The 27,066-nt window shown below is 46.2% G+C and overlaps 1 protein-coding gene across 3 annotated transcripts in view; it reads left to right on the plus strand.

Moving 5' to 3' along the window:
• Positions 1-27,066, plus strand: part of LOC137629557 (uro-adherence factor A-like) — a 110,928-nt gene that overhangs the window by 70,011 nt on the left and 13,851 nt on the right. For all 3 annotated transcript variants that reach the window (XM_068360982.1, XM_068360981.1, XM_068360984.1), the window contains exon 4: positions 18,921-19,153. In XM_068360982.1, the coding sequence (XP_068217083.1) occupies positions 18,921-19,153 (233 nt within the window). The remainder of the gene's footprint in view (positions 1-18,920; positions 19,154-27,066) is intronic.

Raw genomic sequence — 27,066 nt, forward strand, 5'->3', positions numbered from 1 at the left:
AAATTACATAATTACATAGTTACATAATTATAATTGTTATAATTCTGTGTTGGTTACAACTCTCCTTCCGTGAGTGTAAGTGGTTGTGAGGGCACGTGCCTGTTGTGTAATTCTTGTGTTCCTTTCCCTCGGGATTCCTCGTCGGAGCCTTCCTGGGGGAATGAATGTTAACTAATGATTTTGGTTTTTATCTTTCACAGTTACCGATCTAGTTTGTTTCTGTAATGTGACAACGGAGTGAGCTGTCTTGTTGAGGCCTGGGGATTCAGCTGTTGCTGCCTCCCCTATAGATCTTCGTCAGGGGCGTGTCTCCTTCCCCTGGAAGTACTCCCGTGACGATTGACAGCTCTCCAGTTCATTTTAGAACACTCAGGAGGCTCGCCTCCTTGGGTGGGTAACTTTCCTTCCGAGGGAAGTTTTCCTGTCCAGGCTTGAGTTTTTCTCCTTTGGGGGGTTCTTCTCTTGCCTTTTTTTCGTGCGACTATGCTCTTGGTGCTGAGCGGTCGCACCTGCAGTTACGCTCAAGGGGCTGGGCAACTGCAGGAGCCCCTCTTCGGAGGATTGCTCTTTTTAGGTCACTGGCTGACCCGTCTCTTCTACGAAGTGTTTCTCTTTCGTTCGCGAGAGAGTACATTCATAGAGACTCCTCTTCGGAGGACTCTTCTGCTGTGTTGCTGTTGGCCTCCTTAGCCGTAAGGCTCACCGTCCGCTACGTCGTAAGGGCCTCCCATCTCCCTATAAGGGTGCTAAGAGGCGCCTTTTTGAATCTCCATATGCAGCTCCTACCTCCTTAGATCTCTCCGGGGATCGATCTCCAACGCCTTCTTGACCTTCCGCCCCTGGTGCAGCTGGACAGCAGTCTGACTTGTCATCCGACGGGCAACGGTCCCTTCGGGGCAAAGGGTTGCCTCCCACGGGGGGTCTTCCCTTGCGTGTCAGGGTTCCCCTGCACGCCCTTCTGCAGTGTTAGCGCACAGGCGCTCTCCTCAGTGTTAGCGCACAGGTGCTCTCCTGCTCGTCAGCGTTCTCCTGATCGCTAGCGCTCTCCTGTTCGCCAGCGCTCTCCTGTTCTCCAGCGCTCTCCTGTTCGCCAGCGCTCTCCTGTTCGTCAGCGCTCTCCTGATGATCATCGCCCACTGCTGTTGTTCCTGTTGTTCCTGATTCGCGCCCTTTGTGCCCACGTTCGCCCGTGCGACCTAGAACTTCGGTTCAGGTCTTGGGCAAGTACTCTCCTTCTCCTCGCCCTCACTTCTAAGCTACTGTTTGCTCAGGATTCCACGTTTCGCCCTTCTGTTCGTCAGCGATCTCCAGCTCGCCAGCGACCACAGACGCGTCAACGTTCGCCTGCTCGTCAGCGATCTCCTGCGCGTCAATGATCGCCATCGATCTTCCACGCGTTACAGGTCCCCCGGACACCATCAGTAGCGATCTAGCGCTCGCCTGCTATGAACGATCTCCGGTAGCTGAGTCTTGCCGTAGATCTTCCTCCTGCTTGCCAGCGCTCACCTTTACTTCTGTCCTTCTGTGCGCCCTTTCCTGCCACGCACCAATGGGCGCCAACGGTTTTTCCTGACCGTCCAGGATCGCCTGATTGACAGCTCGCTTCAGCGCTCCCCTTCCTGATGCACCTGCGTTCCTTTTGTTTAGCGCGATGCTCGCTAACCATCCCTAGTCTCTTACGCATCAGCGATCGCCTACGCGCCTGCGCGCTAGCGTTTTGTTAATGCACCACCGCTCGCCAACGCGCCGTCGCTTGCCAACGCGCCATCGCTTGCCGACGCGCCATCGCTTGCCAACGCGCCTTCACTCGCCTACGGGCCATCGCTCGTCAAAGCGCCATCGGCCGCCTACGCGCCATCGGTCTCCCGATCGCCTGCGCTCACCCGCCCGCCTGCGCGACCACACGCCCACGTGCCCGCGCGACCGCACGCCCATGTGGCCGCGCACATGCGCTCCAATGTTCGCCCGCGCACATGTGCTCCAATGTTCGCCCACGCTCGAACCAACGGTATTCTATCGCGCGGACTAACGGTGTTCCGTCGCGCGAACCGACGGTGTTCCATCGCGCGAACCGACGGTGTTCCATCGCGCGAACGCCGGCTCGATTCCTGCAGTATCCATTGCTCGCCTACGGGTCATCGCTCGCCTGTGAACTTTCAGATTCCGACCACTAGCTCTCGCCCTTCCTACCACGCTCGCCCTCCTTCTGCGCTCCCTCGCTCACTTTCATCTGCGCTCCTGCGTGCCCGCGCATGGGCGCTTCCACATTCGGCCACGCGCAAACCATTGATTTACCATTGCGCAAGCGCCAGGGCGATTGCGACCGCGATTCCCGTCGGGGTTTCGCAACATGGCCAGCCTGGCGAGTCTTCTGGAGCGTATTTCCAGAACACGGTCTTCACCCCGTAAACGCAGAGCATGGCACATGCAAGAGCAGGAAGAATCTTCAGGGAGGTCTGAGCAACATTATTCTTTCCAGAACCTGGGTTAGCCCTTCCTCGTCATTCCCTGGAAGGTCTTGCCAGGGAGCTTTCCGTTCAAGATTTCTCAGTCGGACAAGGGGTGACTGGTTTAGCCCTTCCTTTTCTCCATCTCGTGGAAGGGGCTTACCAGGTTCTTTCCCTCCTCGGTTGCGACCCGAGGTTTTGTACAAGGAAGCTCCAGGAAGATCATGGGTACTTTCCTCCTCTCGGGCTCAAGCCCCTTGGCGTTTCGTTGCCAAGTTTCGAACTTGCGGGTAAACTCGATGTTGGACCATCTACAGTAGACGCAGTGACCGTGGGCTTCCTCTCGGGTGTTTCATCCGTGGATGTTGACAAGCTCAGACACTCTTCCATCCTTGGGAAGAGCTTGTTTGTGCCCAAGGTCGGAGACATGGACAGCGGTTGTGTGAAGGAAGTCGACTTCCGTTTTCACTCCTCCAAGGCGCTTTCTTCCAGACCCTGCAGGCCTCCAGTGCCTCCCTATGCCACACTATCGAGTGAACACCAGACCATCTAAATTTTTCAAACCACCCGCAAGAAGTCTTGAAATCTGGAGTTGCCCGCTTCAATGTTGTTTCTTTTGCGTTGTCCTTGGCCTGAGCAGGCTTGAGATCAGCAGAAATGGCGGTGGCCTGAGTCTCCAGCGATTTCCTTGTAGTGAACCCTCGCTACTTCGCGGTTCGACAATCGCGGATTCACCACTTCGCGGGGTTTTCCCATAACCCATATATATATACATATCGCGGATTTTCTGGAAAATTCGAAAATACCGCGAAATCTGAAGACAACCAAATACGATATTTTGTTACCTGTAATTCCATTAATACTGTAATTAGTAATATTTGTTCTTACTGATTGTTCATTGCATTACATATGATATATAATTCAGCACAGAAAGAAATAAAACACGAAAAGAGAATGTGATCATACGATAATTCAGTACTGTATACAGTACGTAGTAAAATTAAATCGAGCATGAAACGCAAATCAGATGCAGTCATACCATATTAGAATGGTGTACTGTAATGGATGTGCTTCTTTTCCATGAATCTTTTGTATGTATACGTACGTAGTACTGCATCCAATAATATTCTTTGTTGCAAAAATCACATTTCGAATAAGCGTACGAGAGAGAGAGAGAGAGAGAGAGAGAGAGAGAGAGAGAGAGAGAGAGAGAGAGAGAGAGAGAGAGAGAGAGAGAGGGAGGCGTAAATTAGCATACGTATAGCTGTATTATTATTATTGTTATTATTATTATTATTGTTGTTGTTAATAAAATTATTATTGTTATTATTATCATTATTATTATTATTATTATTACTGTACAGTATTATTATCATTATTTATTATTATTACGGTATTTACTTAATCTACGTACGTTCGGTATGCGCGGGGCATCTTCTATGAGTAGGTAACCTACGCATCATAGTACTGTAAGACGGGTTGTGATTGGTTCAAGCGCTGATAGATGACGAATCAGAACTCAAGTTTTGTTACCTAGCCTGTGATTGGTGTTTTGCCTGCATCTCCTACCCGCAGCATCTAAGTTCTCGCGGGGCTGGATCGTCCACTCTCTGTTACCGCGTATCGCTGAGTAGACGTTCTTAAGTGTGTGAATCTGTGCTGTGTGCGACTTTTTTAAGTTGAACTTTTTGTTACTGTAAATCCTACTGTAATGGCTCCCAAGCGTTCTGCTTCTCTTAAGGCTGGTAGTGAGCCTAAACGCCACCGAAGGATGATGACGATAGCTGAGAAGGTTACGCTTCTCGACATGTTAAAAGATGGTAGAAGTTACGCGTCCGCTGGCCGCCATTTTGGCATCAACGAATCTACTGTTCGCTATATCAAGAAGGACGAGGCGAACATTAGAAAGACGGCTGCAATCACCTTTAGCAGATCAGCGAAGCGAGTCGTTACAACGCGTAATAAAACGATCGTACGCATGGAAGGTGCTTTAGCTGTGTGGATTGCCGACTGCCGGACGAAGAACATAGCGTTGGATACGACACCATCCAAACAAAGGCTTTGAGCTTATATGAGAATTTTGCTGCAAAGGAACCTAAAGACGACGATGGCAACTATGCTGAAGATGATGATGATGCAGATGATCCTCAACCAGGGACATCCACTGATTCCCAGCCTCAGAAACGTTTTTCTGCCAGTAAAGGATGGTTCGCGAAGTTTCAGAAACGCTTCGCCCTGAAAAGCGTTTCCCTGCATGGGGAGTCTGCTTCCGCTGACACTGTCGCTGCTGAAACTTACGTGAACCAGACGTTCAAGAATATTATCGCCGAAGGTGGATACAAGCCGGAACAAGTCTTTAATATGGATGAGACCGGCTTGTTTTGGAAGAGAATGCCGTCGCAAACTTTCCTGTTCAAAGAGGAAGCCAAAGCCTCTGGCTTTAAAGCATTCAAGGATCGCGTTACCCTCGTGATGTGTGGCAATGCTGCTGGATTTTTGTTAAAGCCGGGGCTTATTTATAAGTCGAAAAATCCTAGCGCTTTGAAAAATAAAAATAAGAATCTCCTTCCCGTGTACTGGATGCATAATCAAAAAGCATGGATTACGAAGATGCTGACCTCCAACTGGTTCCATTAGTGTTTTATCCCGCAAGTCAGCAAATATCTCTTAGAGAAGGGCTTGCCATTCAAGATCCTTCTCCTTATGGATAACGCTGGTGGACACGCAACTGACCTGTCGCATGAGGGCATTCAGGTTGAGTTCCTGCCACCCAACACCACGTCATTAATTCAACCGATGGACCAGGTTGTTATCAGGGCGTTCAAGGCCCTCTACACGAAGAACACCTTGGCGGACCTCGTTGCGTGTGTGGATGCTGCCCAAGATGACGAGGATGAAGATTTTAACTTGAAGGCGTACTGGCGGCAGTACACCATAGCCACGTGCCTGCAGAATATTCAGAAGGCACTTCAAGAGATGAAACCTGCAACCGTGAATGCGAGCTGGAAGAAGTTGTGGCCCGATATTGTTTACGACGACAAGGGATTTACTCCGTCGGAAATCCAACACTCTGCAATACAGTACGCAAATCTGTGCAGTTGGCTGCCATAATTGGAGGTGACGGGTTTGGCGACATGACGACTGAAGACGTCGACGAGTTGTTGGACTGCCATTCCCAGCCCCTAACTGACGCAGACCTCGAAGACCTGACGAAATCGGCAAGTGAAGAAGAGAGTGATACCCAGGAAGAGACCCAAGAAAATGTCGAAGAAACGGGCTTAACATTAGAACGGCTTGCCAAGGCCTGCAACCATGCGAAGGAGTTGAAAGAAATGTTGCAAGAGTGGGACGAGGATATGGTTCGCTCGATGCAATTCTGCAACAAGATCGATGAAGACATGACTCCCTACAAAATGCTCTTGGATCGAAAAAAGAAGCAGCGGCAACAACTTCCGATCACAATGTTCTTCCAGCCTCGCAAAAAAGAGCCAGTTTCTCCTGCTAGTACGCCTTCGGAAGAAATTGAAGAAGTTTCCCAGGAAGAAGTTGAAGAGGTGTCCCAGGAAAAGACACCTCCGTCTGAAGAGACGTAAAATACTACCTGGCTGCACAGTAGAACACATCATCAGCTTCATCATCATCATTTCTACTGTGCAGCAAATTCATCGCCATCATCATTCAAGTTTTTCTTCAACTTCTTTCGTGGTGAGTACAGTAACAATCTTTATTTTTTACTTTAATATTCTTACTGTACATTCTAAAACTGTATTTGTGCCTATTTTATAGTTTAGTACTGTACGTACTGAATGCATTAAGTTAAAGGGAAGGTTTTAAAAGTCTACATGTTGTAACCTATCATATTTTTTTTGTTTAAAATTTACATTTACGTACGTAAAACAATCTCTCTCTCTCTCTCTCTCTCTCTCTCTCTCTCTCTCTCTCTCTCTCTCTCTCTCTCTCTCTCTCTCTCTCTCGTAAATTGTTTTCCTGCTTTGCTACGTACAATACTGTATAAATTATATTTGTAAGGTAACATATTTTGTAAATGCTTTTACTGTAAATACTGTATGTACTGTATCATTATTTATCACTATCATCATGCGCGTTAAATGCCTTGTTTGTTCTGAGCGTGGTTGTTTACTGAGCGTACACGCCGTCGTTTCAGGCGGCGTCATAAAGAAAAAAATTTCATTTGGAAGTCCTAAGAAAAATACGTAAACTAAAACATTGATAATAAAAAAATCAACATACAGTACTGTATAATCAATATAATCGATGCAAAAACTAACCTATACATACAGTATATGTGTACACTAAATGAGTTTGTTTCTTCATTATGATCAGAGATGAACGTAAACAAAACATTGGTTGCCATTTTTTATCGTACTTTTTAGGTGTTTAGGAAACGCATGATATAAAATCGCCTTTAATATTTGTGCCTGTTTTAATTTAGGGTGCTGTAGTACATGCATTAAGTGTTCTGTACATTAAAGGGTGGTTTGTTAACAGTACTACGTACAAGGGAAGGTTTTAAAAGTCCGAATATACATGTTAAATAAATAGGTAAATATGATGTCACTACTTCGCGGATTTTCACCTATCGCGCCCGCGTCTGGAACCTATCTACCGCGATAAACGAGGGTTCACTGTAATCCAAATAAGCAGCAGTCTCTCCATCTCATCATGGACGTGCTAGAGAAAACAGTCACACCCTTAGAAGATGCACTACTGTTTTTATGGCTTCATTTTGTTTTAGGATGGTTCCAATTGTAGACGGATTTCGGCCATATTCCTTAGCGATCACACTTACTCGCATGCCAGGCTCATACTTCTTGATTATTTCAATCTTTGTCTCCATAGAAAGCATCCTCCTCTTCTTTCCCTGCACATGAGTAACTTTCTTTGGACCCATGACTAATAACGTATGAGTTGAATAACGCAATACAATACAGTTCAGTATGTAAAAGCATGTAAGCAAAATTACAAACACAAATCCAATCTGAACCATAGCATTGCCGAAATGAAATGAGCAAAAGACGCCACTACGCAGATGCATGATAGGATAGATGCCAACCAATAGGTGAGCAGGATCATATGGTGGTAACTAACATACGATTAGGGAGATAACCAATGGGAGCGTGGGAGGATGGCGAGTTTACAGGTGGCGGCACTTGAATTTTAAAATCAGTCTCAGAAGCGGGCGGAGGTCTTGTACCATACCTCGTTTCATAGCATGAAACATTTTTCGCAATGTGAGTTGGAAAAATCTGTGCATCTCGTTTCACAGCATGAAAATTTCGTTAGCTGGAGTTTTCATGTTGAGAGGTATCACTAGAAAATTTACTCTTCCTAAGCAGGATAGAGCCAAGATAGTGATCCAACCGCACCTGCCTCAGCCACTTCGTATGCAACCAAAGTGTTGTTTTTTTAGTCGCGTGATTTGATTGGACACATTTAAACGGATTTTGAACGAAGCGAAAAATCTATTTTTAGGCTCAAGCCATGACGTCCTGATGGAAGATTCTTTCAGTAGCTTCCTGAGGGTATATATGACTACAGTAGATATTCCCAGAGAATTAAACTAAAGGTTTCACAGAATTCTAACTTCTGGCGCGAGTACCCTAAAGGTTTCCCTTTAGGATATCGTATATCAACAGGGGACGTATGCTTGACACGCCACATGGCTATATGCATCCCACATAGCGGTTACGCTTCGAGGGGGATAAGGTGGCAAGTTATAGGAGGAGCCGTTGCAAAGTTATCCTCCTGCATTACTGTTACTGTACCTCGTGACGTAAACAAACGACAGCCATAGCTATCCGCCATCTTGACTGACGTCACATCCGACCGCTTCATTCCTAATCTTGTAGCGTTTCCTGCCAGTTGTGTTTTTCCCAGTGTTCGCTATTTTCAGCATTATGTCGCAATCTTCAGCCTTGCCTTCCTCTAGAAAGTTGAGTACCATATTCTTGTCTTGTATAAATAAGCTCCAGCCGTAAAGTTTTGCAAAGGATTAATTTGGTTGGTACAGTAATTCACTCCCATTTGGTATAGAACCATACCGATATATTTTTAAAGATTTAAAACCCCAGTTTTGTCTAAGATGCTTGGTCAGTAGGTTATTGTCAGCTAAAACAGATCTACGCAGATATGATAAAGAATGCATTATAATGGAACAGTGCTCAGAATGTGAACTTTAGCTAGAGGCTCAATGACCCAATATATACACTTGGTAGAAGTTAGAGCTAAAGATAGGATGTGCCCTTGTAGCTCAGGCTTTTCTACTAGTGTTCAGGCTTTCCCTGCATCTGTGACCAGTTCCTTCTCCCTTCCGATTGAAATCTCTGAGGTAATTTCAGGTGAGTTTGAAGTAATGGAAATGCAAGCTTTTAATTAAGTGGTATTATGCAGAATTTTTCGTGGCTACTTATTGTTATCTTACAGTAGTTTCTAGTGTTATTTGAATTATCTAATGATCACGTATCGTATGTACTGTATTGCGAAAATTTAAGCCCCTCTAATGAACAAGTGCTGGACCCTTTAAGTATTGTTATCCTCATAAAAAATTATGTCAGTAGCTCATTCTGCACATTTATGTTTCTGAGCCTTTTAATTTTGGCATACACCAACATGACTACTCACTCTTTGCCTTAGGTTGAGTGGATGGGAGTGCCAAGTACCCATTCTAATTGTGTGTGTATGTAACCCAGTAACATTTGGGGTTGTAATATCCAATACGGAAACAACTACCATTGCTGTCTTAGAATAAGAGGAAGAGATTTTATTCCTCCTCTTTGGAAGAGAATGTCTATTTCTTTTCTAACTGTTTGCAGATCAGATTGTACATCACCAGATCTAGTAAGTCAGACAGCAGTATCTGAGTTTGGACCATCCCATATGTCTCTATTTGTTAGCACTATCTTTGTTAATTTGTTTGTGAATGTTGTAGTAGCATTATTTAGTTATGCCTACAATGATTCAGGAAAGGTGGTGTTAACACTTTGTCAGAAGCATACCATTCCTATAACAGTAGTTCCATAGTGTAATTTCTCACTTAGTCCTTCTGCATCATTCAAATCAAACTTAGACCTATCAGCTCATCTCAACCCAGTGCTTTACATGTTCCAGTTTCACAGCTGCTCAAGACACATGCTTTTTCAATATTAAACTTACCCGATAATCATGTAGCTGTCAACTCCGTTGCCCGACAGAATTCTATGGAGGGATACGCCAGCTATCACAATACTAGAAGGGGGTGTACTTACCAGCGCCACCTGTGGCCAGGTACTCAAGTACTTCTTGTTGACACCTCCTCAATTATTCCTCTGTCGTGCTTCCGGCAAGACGTTCTGGGATACGCTTATGGTCTTCGAGTTTATTCACGGATATTTGGTGAAGTATTCTCTCAGATTAACGGCTGTCGCTTTACTGGAAACCTTCTTATATTAGCTAGATAGCTTTTATATAGTCCTGATTAACGGTTAACGATTTTTTGCTTGTTTTTGGAACCCCCTTTGGCTAACTCTTTGGATTCAAGATGTCTGACATTTCGCAAGCCCCCTCCCATAGACGATGTAGGTCTTGCAATAGGCGTATTCCGAAGGCCTCGGTAGATCCTCACACCGCTTGTTCTGACTGTAGGGACAGGCCCTGTCAGTTAGAAAATCGATGTGAGGAATGCGCCGGACTTTCGGAATTGGAATTTGTCCGTCTTTTGAAATATTCAACTAAGTTAGAGAGAGGTAGAGTTAGGAGGAGTTCTTCTCACTCTTCACTGTTTTCCTCACCTCATGATCCCCTACCTTTTCCTACCCCTGTAGTGGCTACCCCCGAACCTACTGTGTGCCCTCCGCCTGATATGTCAGTTGTTTTGCGTGCTATTCAGGCTTTAGGCGATAAAGTAGAGTCAGTGGTAAGTGACCATAAGTCTCTGATGGCCGAGGTTAAAGAACTGAAGGTCAAGAGTGCAGTGGGTGGAGTTAGTGCCAGTGCTGTGACGAGTGCTAGTGTCAGTGCAGTGCCAAGTGCTAGTGTTAGTGCCAGTGTGGTGCGTGAGGATTTTTCTGTGCGAGCCAGTCGTCCTCCCAGTCCGGGACCTCTTGCAAGCTCCCAAGCCCAGGGGAGAAGCAATGTCGAAGGGCATAAGGGTTCGGCAGGCCTTGTTAGGCGCACAGAACTATCCTCGGTGGTTGCGGGCGTGTCTTCCAAAGACCGTCACTCCCACCTGCAGACGATTGAGCCCGTCTTTATCTCGTCCGCTGATCAACTGTCAGGGAAGAAACGTTGGTCTCAGGTCTCGAGACCGCTTAAACGTAGAGTCCAGTCCGCGAGTGCTCAGCCAGGTTGCAGTCATTGGCTCAGCTCTGACTCGCCTCAGTCATCTGTCGACTGTACTCCGCCCAAGAGGAGTAAGGTTCTGCCACAACAGAGCTCGACTGTTAAGGCTTTACCTCAGTCTACTATCGTTTCTGCCGATCCCAAGTGGACTCTGCTTCAGTCCATGCAAGCACAGCTTTCGGACTTGATGCGTGAGTGTCGGGCTGAGAGTGTTGCACCTCCGCCTCCGCCTACACTCCCTCCGCCTGTTCTCGCTCCGCCTGCGCTCGCCCCGCCTGCGCTCGCTCCGCCTGGTCGCAGCACCATCTGCCAGGCGTACGATGTTGAGCCTCTTTCTGAGTTCGCTGTTCCCAGTGGTGTTCAGCCTCAGCCTTCTTTAAGGCAACCTTTACTTTGGGATCAGGAGGATTATTCCACTCTTCCTCCGCCTCCCCTTGCTGCTCCACCAGTGGTGCAACTCTCGGTTGAGGTACAACAACCTCTCCCGTCCATGAGTCAGTCTGCTCAGCCATCGCTGCAGCGAGCTCAACCCTCCTCAAGGCAAGCTCCTCTACACCCTGGACTTGCGCCTCAGGAGCCTCAGCTTGCGAGAACTTTACCTTGTTCTGCGCAGCCTCAACCTCATCATGCTCCGCTCATATCACAGGAACAGGAACGTGCTACTCCGCCTCCGTCCTCCGCTCAGCAAGCGCAATCCTTGGGTTCAACCTCTCTTGCTAGGAGTCAACCTCCTCCACCCATGCGCCTTCCTTCTGCTTCGTATGTTGTTCAGCCTTTGCAGTCTGAGCCTCAGGTTTTCCCTCAACAGTTACTGGAAGAGGAAACCACTGTTATTGTTCCTACCCGTTCTGACTCTGCGGTTCAGCATTCTTGTCCGATCTCTTCGCTACACTCTGGTGATGAGGTGTCGGATGATGAGGAGGCACACCTTGATCCCTCATCAGACGTGGACGAATCCAAGCTGTCTCCACAGTCTATTGATTTTCGTAAGGTCTTGGCTCTACTCAGGGAGATTTACCCAGACCACTTTGTCTCTGCTATTCCCCGCTCTCCGCCATCTGAGTTTTCGCTGGGCGTACAACAAGCTAAGTCCACCTATACTAAGCTTGTCCTAGCTAGATCCTCTAAGAGGGCTTTAAGGATCTTAGGGGAGTGGCTGCAGTCTAAACAACACCTTGGCAAGACTTCCTTCATGTTCCCTCCAACGAAGCTCACTTCGAAAGCGAGCGTTTGGTATGCCACAGGGGAAGCACCAGGCTTGGGAGTACCTGCCTCTGCCCAGGCTGACTTCTCAAGTCTGGTAGACTCGCCTCGGAGAACTGCTATGAGGCGCTCGAAGGTTTGTTGGACCTTCTCAGACCTGGATCACTTACTGAAAGGGATGTTCAGAGCATTTGAAATGTTCAACTTTCTCGACTGGTGCCTGGGGGCCCTCAGCAAGAAAACCTCTCCTGCGGACAAAGATTCTGCCATGCTATTAATGTCCTGCATGGATAAGGCCATCAGAGATGGATCGGGCGAGCTAGCGTCGATGTTTGTATCAGGGGTGTTGAAGAAAAGGGAACAACTGTGTACCTTCCTTTCCGCCAGCATTACACCTTGCCAACGGTCACAACTCCTTTTTGCTCCGCTCTCGAAGTTCCTCTTTCCCGAAGAGCTAGTTAAGGACTTGTCTGCTGCCCTGATACAAAAGGATACGCACGATCTTGTAGCCTCATCGGCTCGTAAGTCTAAGGTTGCTACCTCAGTCCCCAAGACTTATCGCTCCCCAGTGGCTGATACCCCTGCTACGAGGTTCATACCGCCCTTTCGTGGTAGAGCCCCCAGCCGAGGAAGCTCCCGTCCAGACTCTCACAGGAGCAAATCTAGGAAAGGATCCAGGACATCTAAAGGAAAAAACTGACTCTCCGTTTCTCCAGACAACAGTAGGAGCCAGACTCAAGATCTTCTGGCGAGCCTGGGAGAAGAGAGGTGCAGACGCACAGTCTGTCAGTTGGCTGAGGAACGGTTACAGGATTCCATTCTGCCTCAAACCACCTCTGACCACATCGCCCATCAACCTCTCTCCCAACTACAAAGAAGAGGACAAGAGGCTAGCATTGCAACAGGAGGTGTCGCTTCTTGTGCAGAAGAAGGCAGTGGTTATAGTCCGGGACCATCAATCCCCGGGCTTCTACAACCGTCTCTTTCTTGTGGCCAAGAAGACAGGAGGTTGGAGACCGGTGCTGGACGTCAGCGCTCTCAACGAGTATGTCACCAAGCAGACGTTCACGATGGAGACGACCAAGTCGGTCTTAGCAGCGGTCAGACAGGAGGACTGGATGGTCTCGTTGGACTTGAAAGATGCATACTTTCACGTTCCTATTCATCCAGACTCCCAACCTTTCCTGAGATTCGTTTTCGGAAAGGTTGTCTATCAATTCCAAGCCCTGTGTTTTGGCCTAAGCACAGCTCCTATGGTCTTTACTCATCTGATGAGGAATGTAGCAAAATTCCTACACTTGTCGAACATCAGAGCCTCCCTCTACCTAGACGACTGGCTGTTGAGAGCCTCCACGAGTCGTCGTTGTCTGGAGAACCTCAATTGGACTTTAGACTTAATCAGAGACCTAGGTCTATTAGTCAATATAGAGAAGTCTCAACTCATTCCCTCCCAATCCATTGTGTACCTGGGAATGGAGATTCGGAGTCAGGATTTTCGGGCTTTTCCATCGGCCCCCAGGATAAGCCAAGCCCTAGAGTGCATCATGAGCATGCTGAAGAGGAGCAGTTGCTCAGTGAGACAGTGGATGAGTCTCACAGGGACCCTCTCATCACTGGCCCTGTTTGTCGAGCTAGGAAGACTCCACCTCCGCCCTCTTCAATTCCATCTTGCAGCTCATTGGGACAAGGGTTCGACTCTAGAAGCAGTCTCTATCCCTATCAACCAAGAGATGAAGACCACTCTCCTGTGGTGGAAGCACAACCTCCTTCTCAAGGAGGGTCTATCATTGGCCATTCAGACCCCCAATCTTCATCTCTTCTCAGATGCATCGGACTCGGGCTGGGGTGCAACCTTGGACGGACGGGAATGCTCGGGAATGTGGAACGAGGAACAAGGATTACTCCACATCAACTGCAAGGAGCTGCTAGCAGTTCATCTAGCCCTGTTGAACTTCAAGTCCCTCCTGCTAGGCAAAGTGGTGGAGGTGAACTCAGACAACACCACAGCCTTGGCTTACATCTCCAAGCAAGGAGGGACCCATTCGAGGAGCCTTTACGAGATCGCAAGGGACCTCCTCATTTGTTCAAGAGGTCTAAACCTCACTCTGGTCACGAGGTTCATCCAGGGCGATATGAACGTTTCAGCAGATCGCCTAAGCAGAAGGAATCAGGTCATTCCCACGGAATGGACCCTCCACAAGAGTGTGTGCAACAGACTTTGGACCTTGTGGGGTCAACCTACCATAGATCTGTTTGCCACCTCCATAACCAAGAGACTTCCGCTGTATTGTTCCCCTGTTCCAGACCCTGCAGCAGTTCATGTGGATGCTTTTCTACTGAACTGGTCCCATCTCGACCTGTACGCATTCCCTCCGTTCAAGATAATAAACAAAGTTCTGCAGAAATTCGTCTCGCACGAAGGGACACGGCTGACGCTGGTTGCTCCCCTTTGGCCTGCAAGAGAATGGTTCACAGAGGTACTTCAATGGCTAGTCGACTTCCCCAGGACTCTACCTCTAAGAGTGGACCTTCTACGTCAACCTCACGTAGACAGGTTGCACCCAAACCTCCACGCTCTTCGGCTGACTGCCTTCAGACTGTCGAAAGATTCGCTAGAGCTAGAGGCTTTTCGAAGGAGGCAGCCAGTGCGATTGCCAGAGCTAGAAGGGTTTCCACTCGTAGAGTCTACCAGTCTAAGTGGGAGGTCTTCCGAAGCTGGTGTAGAGCCAATTCAATATCCTCTACCAATACCTCTGTGATCCAAATAGCTGACTTCCTTCTACATCTTAGGAATGAGAGATCCCTTTCAGCACCTACGATTAAAGGATATAGGAGTATGTTGGCTTCAGTTCTCCGCCACAGAGGTTTGGACCTGTCTTCCAACAAGGACCTTCAAGACATTCTCAAGTCTTTTGAGACGTCTAAAGAACGTCGTCTTTCCACTCCAGGCTGGAATCTAGACGTAGTCTTAAGGTTCCTTATGACATCTAAGTTCGAACCTCTCCAGTCAGCTTCCTTCAAGGACCTTACCCTCAAGACTCTTTTTCTCGTTTGCCTTGCAACAGCTAAGAGAGTCAGTGAGGTTCATGCCTTCAGCAAGAACATTGGTTTCACAACTGAATCTGCAACATGTTCTTTTCAGCTTGGATTCCTAGCAAAGAACGAGCTTCCTTCACGTCCTTGGCCTAGATCGTTCGAAATACCTAGCCTCTCCAACATGGTAGGTAACGAACTAGAGAGAGTTCTTTGTCCTGTCAGAGCTCTCAAATATTATCTCAAGAGGTCTAAACCTATTCGAGGACAGTCAGAAGCCTTATGGTGTGCCATCAAGAAACCCTCGAGACCCATGTCCAAGAATGGGCTTTCGTATTATATAAGGCTTCTGATCAGAGAAGCACATTCTCACTTAAAGGAGGAAGACCTTGCATTGCTGAAGGTAAGGACCCACGAAGTAAGAGCCGTAGCTACTTCGATGGCCTTTAATAAAAACCGTTCTCTGCAGAGCATAATGGATGCAACCTATTGGAGGAGCAAGTCAGTGTTTGCATCATTTTATCTGAAAGATGTCCAGTCTCTTTACGAGAACTGCTACACCCTGGGACCATTCGTAGCAGCGAGTGCAGTAGTAGGTGAGGGCTCAGCCACTACATTCCCTTAATCCCATAACCTTTTTTAACCTTTCTCTTGAATACTTTTATTGTTGTTTTTATGGTTGTTACGGTAGGCTAAGAAGCCTTCCGCATCCTTGGATTTGGCGGGTGGTCTATTCATTCTTGAGAAGCGCCTGGGTTAAAGGTTTGGTAGAGGTCCTTTAGTAGGGGTTGCAACCCCGTGTACTTTGGCACCTTTGGGTTGATTCAGCCTCCAAGAGGAACGCTGCGCTCAGTAAGGAAGACGAACTTTAAATAAAGAGGCAGAGTAACGGTTCTATTCGACTTCCTTACCAGGTACTTATTATTTCATTGTTATTTGAGATAACTGTTATATGAAATATGGGATACTTAGCTATCCTTTAATCTTGTACACTGGTTTTCACCTACCTCCCTGGGTGTGAATCAGCTACATGATTATCGGGTAAGTTTAATATTGAAAAATGTTATTTTTATTAATAAAATAAATTTTTGAATATACTTACCCGATAATCATGATTTAATCGACCCTCCCTTCCTCCCCAGAGAGAACCAGTGGACCGAGGAATAATTGAGGAGGTGTCAACAAGAAGTACTTGAGTACCTGGCCACAGGTGGCGCTGGTAAGTACACCCCCTTCTAGTATTGTGATAGCTGGCGTATCCCTCCATAGAATTCTGTCGGGCAACGGAGTTGACAGCTACATGATTATCGGGTAAGTATATTCAAAAATTTATTTTATTAATAAAAATAACATTTTTCCAATGTTATCTTTCCCTTTCTGGATTAGACCATGATGACCGTAGTCTTCCCAAAACTTTGGTTCTTGACTTTGCTAAAGAGTTAAGGAAGAGTAAGATGAAATGTAAGCTTATGGAATACTATTCAATTAACCTATATGAATGGTAGATCTTCTCTGACCTCTTAAGTTATCAAATGTACTGTATATTAACCTATCATATGGGTCAATCACGCTCTTTTGAAGATTGGCGCACAACTTTTTCTTCTTTTGCACATTTATATAATTCTTTAGTATCTTTAGCTGTTAGGAATGAAGAGATTAGGCAAGTGTACTTTCATTTATTACTAAAGAAAAGGGAACAACTATGTTATCTTCTTGTGAAAGTGTTATGGGTAATCAAAAACATCAATGTATAGTCATAATTTAGCACTTTTGTTGGATAAAGAGCTTCTAAACCAATATCTGATTTGATTCTCAGGCTATCAGATCCTCTAAATCACTGGTTTTTTTTAGTGCATTTCCAGAGCATGACCCTTGTGGTCACTTGCTTCCTTTCAGCCATCAATAAACAGGATCTGGATAAGATTTTTTTTTTTTTTATTTAGAAGAGTACGTGCCTATAATAGAGAGAAACCTTGCCTTTTGGGCAAGTCAGATGAGATAAGTTCACTAGGTGACTTACCTTCATGCACAAGTGGGGACCAGGCTCGTTCTTTTCCATCTTGATCATTGAGACATGTTGGTTTTGAAGTAAGGAAACCTGCTATTGCTTCTTCTTATAGTAAACCCAGTGGCATTACAGGAAATTACAGCGCTTTCATTAAAGGCCTAGTCTTTACTGTAATAGAAGGCTATACAACAAGTTCAAGTAACCTCCCTCAATTTTTACAATCGCCGTTTTCTTATTATGAGGTCGGCAAGGGAATGGCATCCAGTTCCGGACGTATCAAGCATAAAAGTATCTTTTGATTATGTATGAAGTTCTCATGGAAACCTCCTTGATGATACTAGCTATCATTCTATGAATGTCCTTCAACAACCAAGCAGACCTATACCTGATGTTCCTATCCACCAGATTTTCTCAAATACTCAGGGTTCATCTAGGGGGGCAAGGTTTTCCATTTTATATGTCTATGCTTCAGTGTAGACACTACATCATAAGTATTTATAAAAATGGCTCTTATAGGAATTTTGACTTGTTGATATCTTCCCTCACTTGAGCTGGTACAAGAAAAGGCCATCCCTCAAGAGTTGGTTCTGATGCTGCCTAGGATGTCCATTGATTTTATAGCAGGGACAGTTTCATTAGCAAGAAGGGTCTTCTTCTTTCCCACCATTATTCCTTTATTAAGAGGCCAGTTGCTTGATCTGTCCTCTCCAATGCCTTTTATCAAAGGCATCCTCTTCCACCAAACCTTTTCTCTCTATATCATCCTTCACTTAATTCTCTGCCTCCCTCTCGATCTTCTCCCCCTAACAGGTTCTTTCCAAGCCCTCCTCACTTCCTCCCCACCATTCATCCTTAACATGTGACCACACCATCTTGGCCATGACACTCTTATCACCTCTGATGGCGTCAATGACCTTAGATGTCAGGATGCCAAAAACTTTTAATCAATCAATCAACTATCACCTCTGAATTCTTCACTATGCCTTCTATTCTTATTTCAGCATTTTCCAATCTTTCTAACTATGTAGTTAGGATGATTGTTCCAGGTCAAAGATCACTGTTCTTGGTCAAAATGGGCAATGTGGATATCTGTCTTTTGGAAACTTGTTGAATTGGGATTACAATCTCCCATAGAAACAATGTTTTTGGGGAGATCTCTCCCCCCCCCCCCCCGAGCTAAAAGGGCACCGCTGCGAGTTGGTGTAAATATGCCTCGCTAAAAGAAATGGACTATAGAGTTAGTTGCTGGTACAGTATATCTACACTATAACTTAAAGCTAGCTATTCTTACTCTTGTTACCAAAATAGCTGTCATATGAGGTAGAGGAAAAATTTGTAAATTTAAAATTGATTGTCAAATTTACCTTCTATAAAGGAATAGCAAGTGCATCTTGGGCAAGTGTTGAAATGATTAGTTGTATTTTGAGTATCATGCTTATACTATTTCGAATAATGTATTGGTAATTTTTTGTAGTATTATCTAACAGAATTTGAGAAGAAAATACTGTGTTAGAGGAAAGAACATTATGGATGACATTTAATCATTGATATTAGAGCCATGTAAAGTACTGTAGTGTGATTGGGAGAGTTATTCAATATACAAGATGTACTGATGGTGTAAAATTGTTTTCCCCCAGATGGTCCATGCAGCTGTTAAATAAAACTTGAAAGCTGGTTTTAGAATACATGAACTTTAATTTGCTAGGAAATTTCACCTCTCTAAATCTTGTTGATTCTCTAATTGAAACACTTGTTTTGCAATTATATATTTTTAATTTCAGGACCATAAATTGTTTTAGTACAATAACCTCCAGACTTTTCACTAATAGTTATAATGGTCTGTATTTATGCTTTCATACATTGTTTTGTTATTATTTAAGTTCTTTCTACAGATGCGGAAGCTCAAAAATCATCTAGAAAGAGAATGTTAAATATTAAAGAACAAAATGAAGGCAGACCTCCCAACAAACGTGTTTGCAGGCTGAATCATAATTTCAGTGACCATGTATTTGACGAAAGCATTGCATCTGTAAGATATGAATATTTCAATCATATTAAAAAGACGGCGCAAACCAGAAGAAAGCTTTATGAAAAGTTGCACATGCTAGAGGTTGCTAAGTCAGAGGTCAGTATGTTTGTGTTCTGTGTATTTGATACTGAAATATAGTTCTAGCTTTAAATTTTGGGTTTGGAAACAGTGTAGACACCTTTATTTTGATGAATCTTACTGGTAAGTCACATTGCTTATATGTGTGAACCATATGCTTTTAAATTTTAAAACCAAAAAAGGGATTTTGACAAAGGAAAAATCTATTTCTGGGCGAGAGACCTGTGCCGCCCAGTGAAATGCTCCTAATGCACCATTTCAAAGGAATATAACTGCTAATATTACCAGAGAAAAAATGTATAGGAATGCTAGGTTGAACTAGCTCGCTCACCTAATGGTGTTGGTATAAACTGGGGCGAAATACCAGAGGTCTCGTACCATTTAGACTTCTCCTCTTCGAAATCCCTCAATAGTGAGGTGCGGTTCAACCTCCCCTGCCGCGCAGATCAGTACTACTAACTCTACCCACGCTTGCCCATCACTCCTTACAGCACCCTTAAGTTTGGGGTCTGATCAGGGGGGGAGCAACTAGGGTGGGTTCACTGGGCGGCACAGGTCTCTCGCCCAGAAATAGATTTTTCCTTCATCAAAATCCCTTTTCTGGGCTCAATCCTGTGCCGGCCAGTGAAATAGTACCAGAGAAACGAACCCAAACTTCATTAACTATAAGGGAACGAATTAAAATCAACATAACAATTAGTGGTTTAATCAAGAGTTATCGTAGAAGACGGTCGTCTTTAATAACATCAGCATGATAAGGTATGATATCCCAGTAAGGGAAGACAAATGAATAGTAAACTTGAAATAAAACCAACTAAGGTCAAATACTAGAACATATTATAGAAACCTGGACATTAAAGAAATACAGTTCGTATGGTAAAAGTAAATTGATCAATGATAATAAAATAAGCAATGTTACGAAATGGGAACACCCATGGGTGTGATATAACAAACCGAACTCAGGTAGGAACTGTAAGTGAGGCAGGTAAGAGGAAGAGGGTGGAAGATATCGGATTCAGGAATTAGTTAGGAAGGAATTTGTCCGGGGGATACCACGCTCCCTGCGGCTACGGTAGCGAGTTGAAGGGCCTTTAGATGTTTAAGATAGTGCCACTTGAACACTGAGGGGGATTTCCATCCGGTATATTTAGAGAGAGATCTGTAAAGTTCGTGATGGAAAAAATTAATTGAGGTCGCTACCGCCTGAATGTGGTGGACGTGAGGAAAAGACCCTGGATTAGCCTGTTTAATGAAATACAAGATCTGTTGTCTGATCCCTTTCAAAGTTATAGTCCCTCCCCGCTCTCTGATGAACAAGGGTCCCGAGGTCTTATAGGAAGTCCTTGATAGAAAGGACTTGAGAGTGGTAACCGGGCATAGGGAGGGATCCTGAGGGAGAGGGATAATTTTCCAGGAGGACCATCTATTCTGAGGGTCTTCATTTTTGGCCAAGAAGACCTTGTCTGGGGAGATGAGGACCTCTCCTGACGGAAGGAACTCAATGCGGCCTGGGTCTCTTGATAAGGCAGCTAATTCCGAAATCCTGGCGCCAGATGCTAAACTCACGAGAAAGAGTGTGTTTCTGAGTAGAGGGATATACTCACATGAATCGTTGATGGTTTCTGACGCTAGTTTAAGAACATCATTGAGAAACCAGGAAATCGAGCTAGGACGAGGAGATGGTTTCAGTCTGGCACAGGCTCTTGGGATCGAAGCTAGCAATGAATCTGTTAGATCTATATTAAAGTCGATTAGGAAAATCTTCTTCAAGGCAGACTTGATGGTAGTAATAGTGTTAGCTGCTAAGCCCGACTCAAACAAGGTTCTAAAAAAGGTTACTGTTAGGTTTAATGTCATCAAGACAGTATTAGAATCCTTCAAAAACTTTGCTAGTTTTTTGACCGCTGAGTCATATTGACGAAGAGTGGAGTCTCTCTTGTCTGATTCTAAGAATAAAGTATTCTGGGGGTCTATGTTAGCCCCTTTGTGTGCCGCAAACTTCATGAAGTCCATAAAGTTAGGGTGTTCCGAATGTTTGAGGAAGCGAACACAGTGCACGTTTGTACTATCTGGGTCAAAGTTGGGTTGGGAATCTGGTGAGGGTGGAGATTCAGCTCCAGTAAAAGAGGGAACCAATTGCTCTTGGGCCAATTGGGGGCCACCAGGGCTACTTGACCTTTGAAGGTTCGAAGTTTGTCCAGCACCTTCATCAGTAGGTTCACCGGTGGGAAAAGGTAAATCCTTTCCCAGGTGTTCCAGTCCAGAGACATGGCATCCGTGGCGTAAGCCCGAGGGTCCAGGTTGGGGGCCACATAACATTTCATTTTGTGGTTGGACTCCGTCGCGAAGAGATCTACCTGGCGATCCGGCACTTGGGAGAGGATCCATTGAAAGGATTTGTGATCTAGTGACCATTCTGACTCCAACGGTGTCGTTCTGGAGAGTGCGTCTGCCACAACGTTCCGAACTCCAGCCAGATGGACAGCTGATAGGTGCCATTGGTTTGAGGCCGCCAGGGAGAAGATTGCTACCATCACATGATTGATGGGACCTGACTTGGAGCCCCCTCTGTTTAGACAACGGACTATGACTTCGTTGTCGAGAACTATCCTCAGATGTTGTTTCTTGGCCGGGGAAAGACGTTTCAAAGTTAGTAAGACCGCCATGGCCTCCAGGACGTTATGTGGAATTGTTGGAACATTGTGGACCAAAGGCCCTGAACCTTCCTGTGTTGGTAATAGCCTCCCCAACCTGATAGGGAGGCGTCCGTGTGGATGACTATCCTTGGAGGGGGGTACTGCAACGGAACAGACTTTGATAGGCTCTTGGCGGTTGTCCATGGGAGAAGCCTCTTCCGAAGAATGGGAGGAAGGCGTGTCTTCTTGTCTCGACATTTGCTGTTTGCTCTGGAGCGCCAAACCCAGTTGATGTCTTTCAGTTTCGCTTTCAGAAGGAGGTCTGTCACTGAAGCGAATTGTAGGGATCCTAGAATCTTCTCTTGGTTCCTTCTGGAAGTTATCTTTTCCCCGAGAAAGCGTTTGGTATTTTTCACAATCTCTATCCTCTTGGACCTGGGGAGACATAGAGTGTGAGAACGTAGGTCCCACCGCAATCCCAGCCACTGAAATCTGGTCTCTGGTGTAAGGCGAGACTTTCTGAAGTTTATTTGGAATCCCAGAAACTGAAGATACTGGATCACTTTGTTTGTTGCCTTGAGACAATCCTCGACGTTGTCTGACCAGATTAGCCAATCGTCCAGGTATGCGACGACTTGGATTCCGTGGGATCGGAGTTCCTGAATGACTGATTCCGCCAGTTTCGTGAAAATTCTGGGCGCGATGTTGAGCCCGAAAGGCATCACTTTGAACGTGTAAGCCTTGTTGTCCAGTCTGAATCCTAGGAATGGGCGGAAGTGTCTCGCTATTGGAACGTGATAGTAAGCATCGGTAAGATCGATGGAGGTGGTGACGGCCCCACGAGGAAGCAAGGTTTGCACCTGCGAGACGGTAAGCATGTGAAACCTGTCGCATTGAATGGACAAGTTTAGTCGGGACAAATCGAGGATGACCCTCCGGCTGTCGGAGTCTTTCTTCGGAACGCTTAATAAGCGACCTTGAAACTTTAGATGTTTCGTTTCCTTGATCGCGTTCTTGCGAAGAAGATCTTGGGTAAACAGAAGTAGGTCCGGTGTCGAGGGTGGATGGAATTTGTTCGGTGGAGGAGGCGCTTCTATCCAACTCCACCCCAGGCCCTTGGAGATTATGCTGAAGGCCCAAGGACTGAACCTCCAGCAATTCCGGAACGCATAAAGTCTCCCTCCTACCTGAAGATCTTCAGTAGTTGGAGGTTTTACCGCCTCGGCCACCACGTGACCCCTTTCCACGGGAGAAATATCTCCCTTTGCCTCTGTTCTGAAAAGAACCTCTCGAACCGAGGCCCTTGCCTCGTTGATATCCTTGGGAGGAAACCCGGGACTCATAGACCGGGTTATAAACAGGAGAGGTGAACGAGTTCGAGGCCACTTGGCTTTCAGGAACGAGGACATACTTCTCTTGGGGCTGAGACTTGGAGGTTGAGGGCTGGATGCCCTGAGTGACTGGGACCGACTGGACTACTTGAAGAGGTTGGCAGAATTGAGTAGAGCTATAAGGGCGCAGCCTCTTCCTGCCCCGGGAGTGAATGCTCGATTGTTCGAACTTCCGTTTGGGAGTGAGGCCCCAACGGACCTTAAGGTTCTGGTTTACTCTGGCAGCTTCGCTCAATACCGAGTTGACCATGTCCTCCGGGAACAGGTCCGGACCCCAAGCAGAGGCTTTAATGAGCTTATTCGGCTCATGGCGGATAGTAGCTTCAGATAAGACATGCCTACGGCAACGTCTTCTGGCCACCAAGAAGTCATAGCAATCTGCTAACAAAGATTGCAGGGTGGCTTTAGTCATAACCTTAAAGGCGTGTTCCTCGTCATAGGTAAGAGAAAACATCTCCGCCATAGTTGAGATGTTGAGGCTCCGGCTAAACCTAGACCGGGACTCAAACTCGAGTCGGATTAAGGTTTCAGGTAGTCTTGGGAGGCGTTCGCTGAATTGCGTCGATGCACAGTCAGCGGATAGCTTACCAGAAGTGAATGTTGATTGGATGTTAAGCCAACATTCATTATCTGATGGGAGCAGAAGAGATGTAGGATCTTTCTCCCGGAGTTGTGGCAAAGGTTTATCTTCGGCCACTGCCTGAAGGGCTAATTCAACCATTTTGGTGACGCAAGGGGTGGGGGTCTGTTCGTCCACAAGAAACATGGTGTAAGTACTCTTGTGGGAGGTCAGCATGGTGTTTGTACAACCCCACTCGTTTAAGGTTCTAACCCAAACAGACTGAGCCTGTTCCTTCGGAAAGATAACGGTCTCTTTAGGGACCTTATCTAGCCGGACAAGAGCCTCTTCCGTAAGCCGGGCGAAGCCGGGGAAAGGGAATTGAAGGCTGGGAGGGAAGAACTCAAAATCTTCAATGGGCCGGGTCCCAAAACCCTCAATGGTTGACATTCCGTCCGTGAAAGGACAGTGGAGCGCCATTTTCCACAGGTTGTTTTTCGTGAAAGGTGGGAGTTTTGAGGCGTCCGGGATGAGGAACTGCTGTTGCTGAGGCAGTCCTCCTTCCAGGGTGTCTAGTCTCCTGGTGACGGCAGAAAGCATAGAGCTAATCTGCTCTGAAACGACCCTCGTCATCATATTGGTGAGAGCCACCGGGTCGAGGTTGGTCGTGGTAACTAAGGGGGATGACTGCACTCCCAGGTCCTGAGACATAGGGGCGGTGCTAGCCGAGCCACTAGGGGCTCTGGGGAGGGGAGCCTTCTTGGGCTTAGATGATCTAGGTAGTGTGGGATTCTTACGAGTCCTCACTAAAGGTCTCTTCTGAGGTTTGACCTTGGGAGGAACCGGGTGCGATCTCAGAGAGGATTCGCGGTTCCCTTCAAAACCTAAAAAGGAAGAATTATTAGAAGTTGAAGAGAAAGAGGGGCTAAGAAGAGAGGTCTTAGCGCCAGACCCACCTGCCTCACTTACCACCTTACCTGTTTCTGATTCGTCTAAAACCATGGGATCTATGTCTAAGTTCAAAGCCGCAACATTGTCTTCAATGGGGTCCGGGTCGTCAGCGATGTCCGTATCCTGAACGAGATCGAGTTTCACAGTTTCTGCAATGTCGGCAATTATAAGGGCCGCCACTTCCTTAGGCACTGCTGCCGAAGATTTTGCGTTTGGGTAGATAAGATTACAATAATCTTCGGAGAGGACGTAGGGCTTCTTGGCCTTAACGTTACGGGCGAAGCCGCCTACCCACACTTTCAAAGTGGCTCTTGCTGAGGTCTTAGCCGCCTGGGAACTCTGAAAGGACGGGGATAAGGTTAGCATACCCGAGGGACAAACTGATGAATGAAACAGAAGATTCATGACAGAAGGCAAAGGGATGTAAATACAAAAACGACTGAAAGAGGCTCACCGAATCTGAAGAGAGGGTGGAGATAAGGTCATAACAGACAAGGCAGTTGTCAGGGTGCCATACAACAATATCGTCCATCTGAATCCCACAGTCAGCATGGGATCGACAGAACGCATGTCCGCAAGGTTGTTGAAGGACGGCCGCGCAGGCTGTCATCCGGCAACGGACCACCTGTAAAAGGAATAGTCTATGAGCATCTACTAGTTTCTCTATAATGGGTCCCGGAGGGTCCGGGACCTGCCAATAAAATAAAATGTATAGCCTTAGACTAAACATGCAGAGAACTGAGACTATTCCAAGAGAAACCCAGCAGAGGCGGGGATGAAAAAGGATGCAAAAAACAGTGATGAATAATGATCATCATAACTAGTTCGGGGCCCCAGGGGCCGGGGAACAGGGCTGGTAAAGTAAACTTAAAGTAAACTTAAAGTAACTTAAGTTACATCCTTAAAATACATAAATAGAGAACTCCAATTATGATCTAAAACTAATGTCTGTAATTGAATAGGGCTCCCGGAGGGAGGTTAGGAATCAAAAACTGTGTCAGTGTCAACAGATCCTGTAGTTAAGAGCCCGGAGGCTCCTATGTCTGATGACGGGAGGGCACAACAGGGGAGTGCTAGGGGAGCCAATGGAACCCCCACTACCCTACCGGAGGTACCGGGACGAAGGTAATGATCCATGTAGAATATAATATATATAATGATGTGGGATATAATAAGTCCTATGCGGACGATAATAGCAGGAGGTTACCATAGGTGGGGACACTCCTAATTAGAAGTGCTCATTCTTACAACCATAGCTAAAAGCAAAGGCTACACCAAGAAGGTGTAGGAATACCGACTAATCACGTGTGATAGTCCCCGGTGGTCCCGGCCCTCCCCCTCCCCCGACCGATGGCCAATCGGGGCGACGGGAGGGGGGGAAACGAAAACCGCCCGGTATGAATGAGACTAGGCCACACCCCGTGGGTACACTCAGTCCTCAATATGTCGGAACGTTGAGGGAAGACTGAGGAACAAGCATACTTGACCCGTATGTCATAACCAACAACCATCGAGTGAGAGGAAGGGTGAACACTGGAGGAGGGGGGGGGATTGGAATAGCCTCCCCAACCTGTGGGGGGGGGGTGTATGGTACCGGGGAATCACCAGTGCGGGTGGTGGTAGACAGGGGCACCAGCTGCCCGTTGAGATACTACCACTAGAGAGGTATTGGATCCTTTGACTGGCCAGACAGTAATGCATTGGATCCCTCTCTCTGGTCACGGCTTATTTTTTCTTTGCCTACACGTACACAGAATAGTTTGGCCTATTCTTTACATATTCTCGTCTTTCCTCATACATCTGACAACAATGAGATACTTAACACATCTTCACCCAAGGGGTTAATTACTGTACTGCAATTTGTTCAGTGTACTTTCCGCTTGGTAAGGGTAGAAGAGACTCTTTAGCTGTGGTAAGCAGCTCTTCTAGGAGAAGGACACTCCAAAATTAAACCACTGTTCTCTAGTCTTGGGTAGTGCCATAGCCTCTGTACCATGGTCTTCCACTGTCTTGGGTTGGAGTTCTCTTGCTTGAGGGTACACTCAGGCACACTATTCTATCTTATTTTTTTTTCTTCCTCTTGTTTTTTTGAAATGGTGTGTTGGGCAGGCTTAATAGAAGGGCCGTGGATGCCTGGTGGTTTATCAAGAGGTTGTCTTTTCCTTTTTCTGATTATTTTTCTTCTCAAAACCATCCTTACTGTCCTCCCTTCAGTTGAAGTGGCTATCCTGGAGGGTATTTAGCCTTGCATGGTGTATCGGCTCCTCCATGTTGACCAGTTTTTCCGACTTTTTACTATAGTCTATGGGTATCATCAATCACTTTGTTTATAATTCTGTACGTATTGTTTTTGTTATAATTCTTGTTAATCTAGTTTTTAAGTATGCTGTCTCT

Source organism: Palaemon carinicauda, chromosome 37 (genome assembly GCF_036898095.1).
Source record: "Palaemon carinicauda isolate YSFRI2023 chromosome 37, ASM3689809v2, whole genome shotgun sequence".
Lineage (NCBI taxonomy): Eukaryota > Metazoa > Arthropoda > Malacostraca > Decapoda > Palaemonidae > Palaemon > Palaemon carinicauda.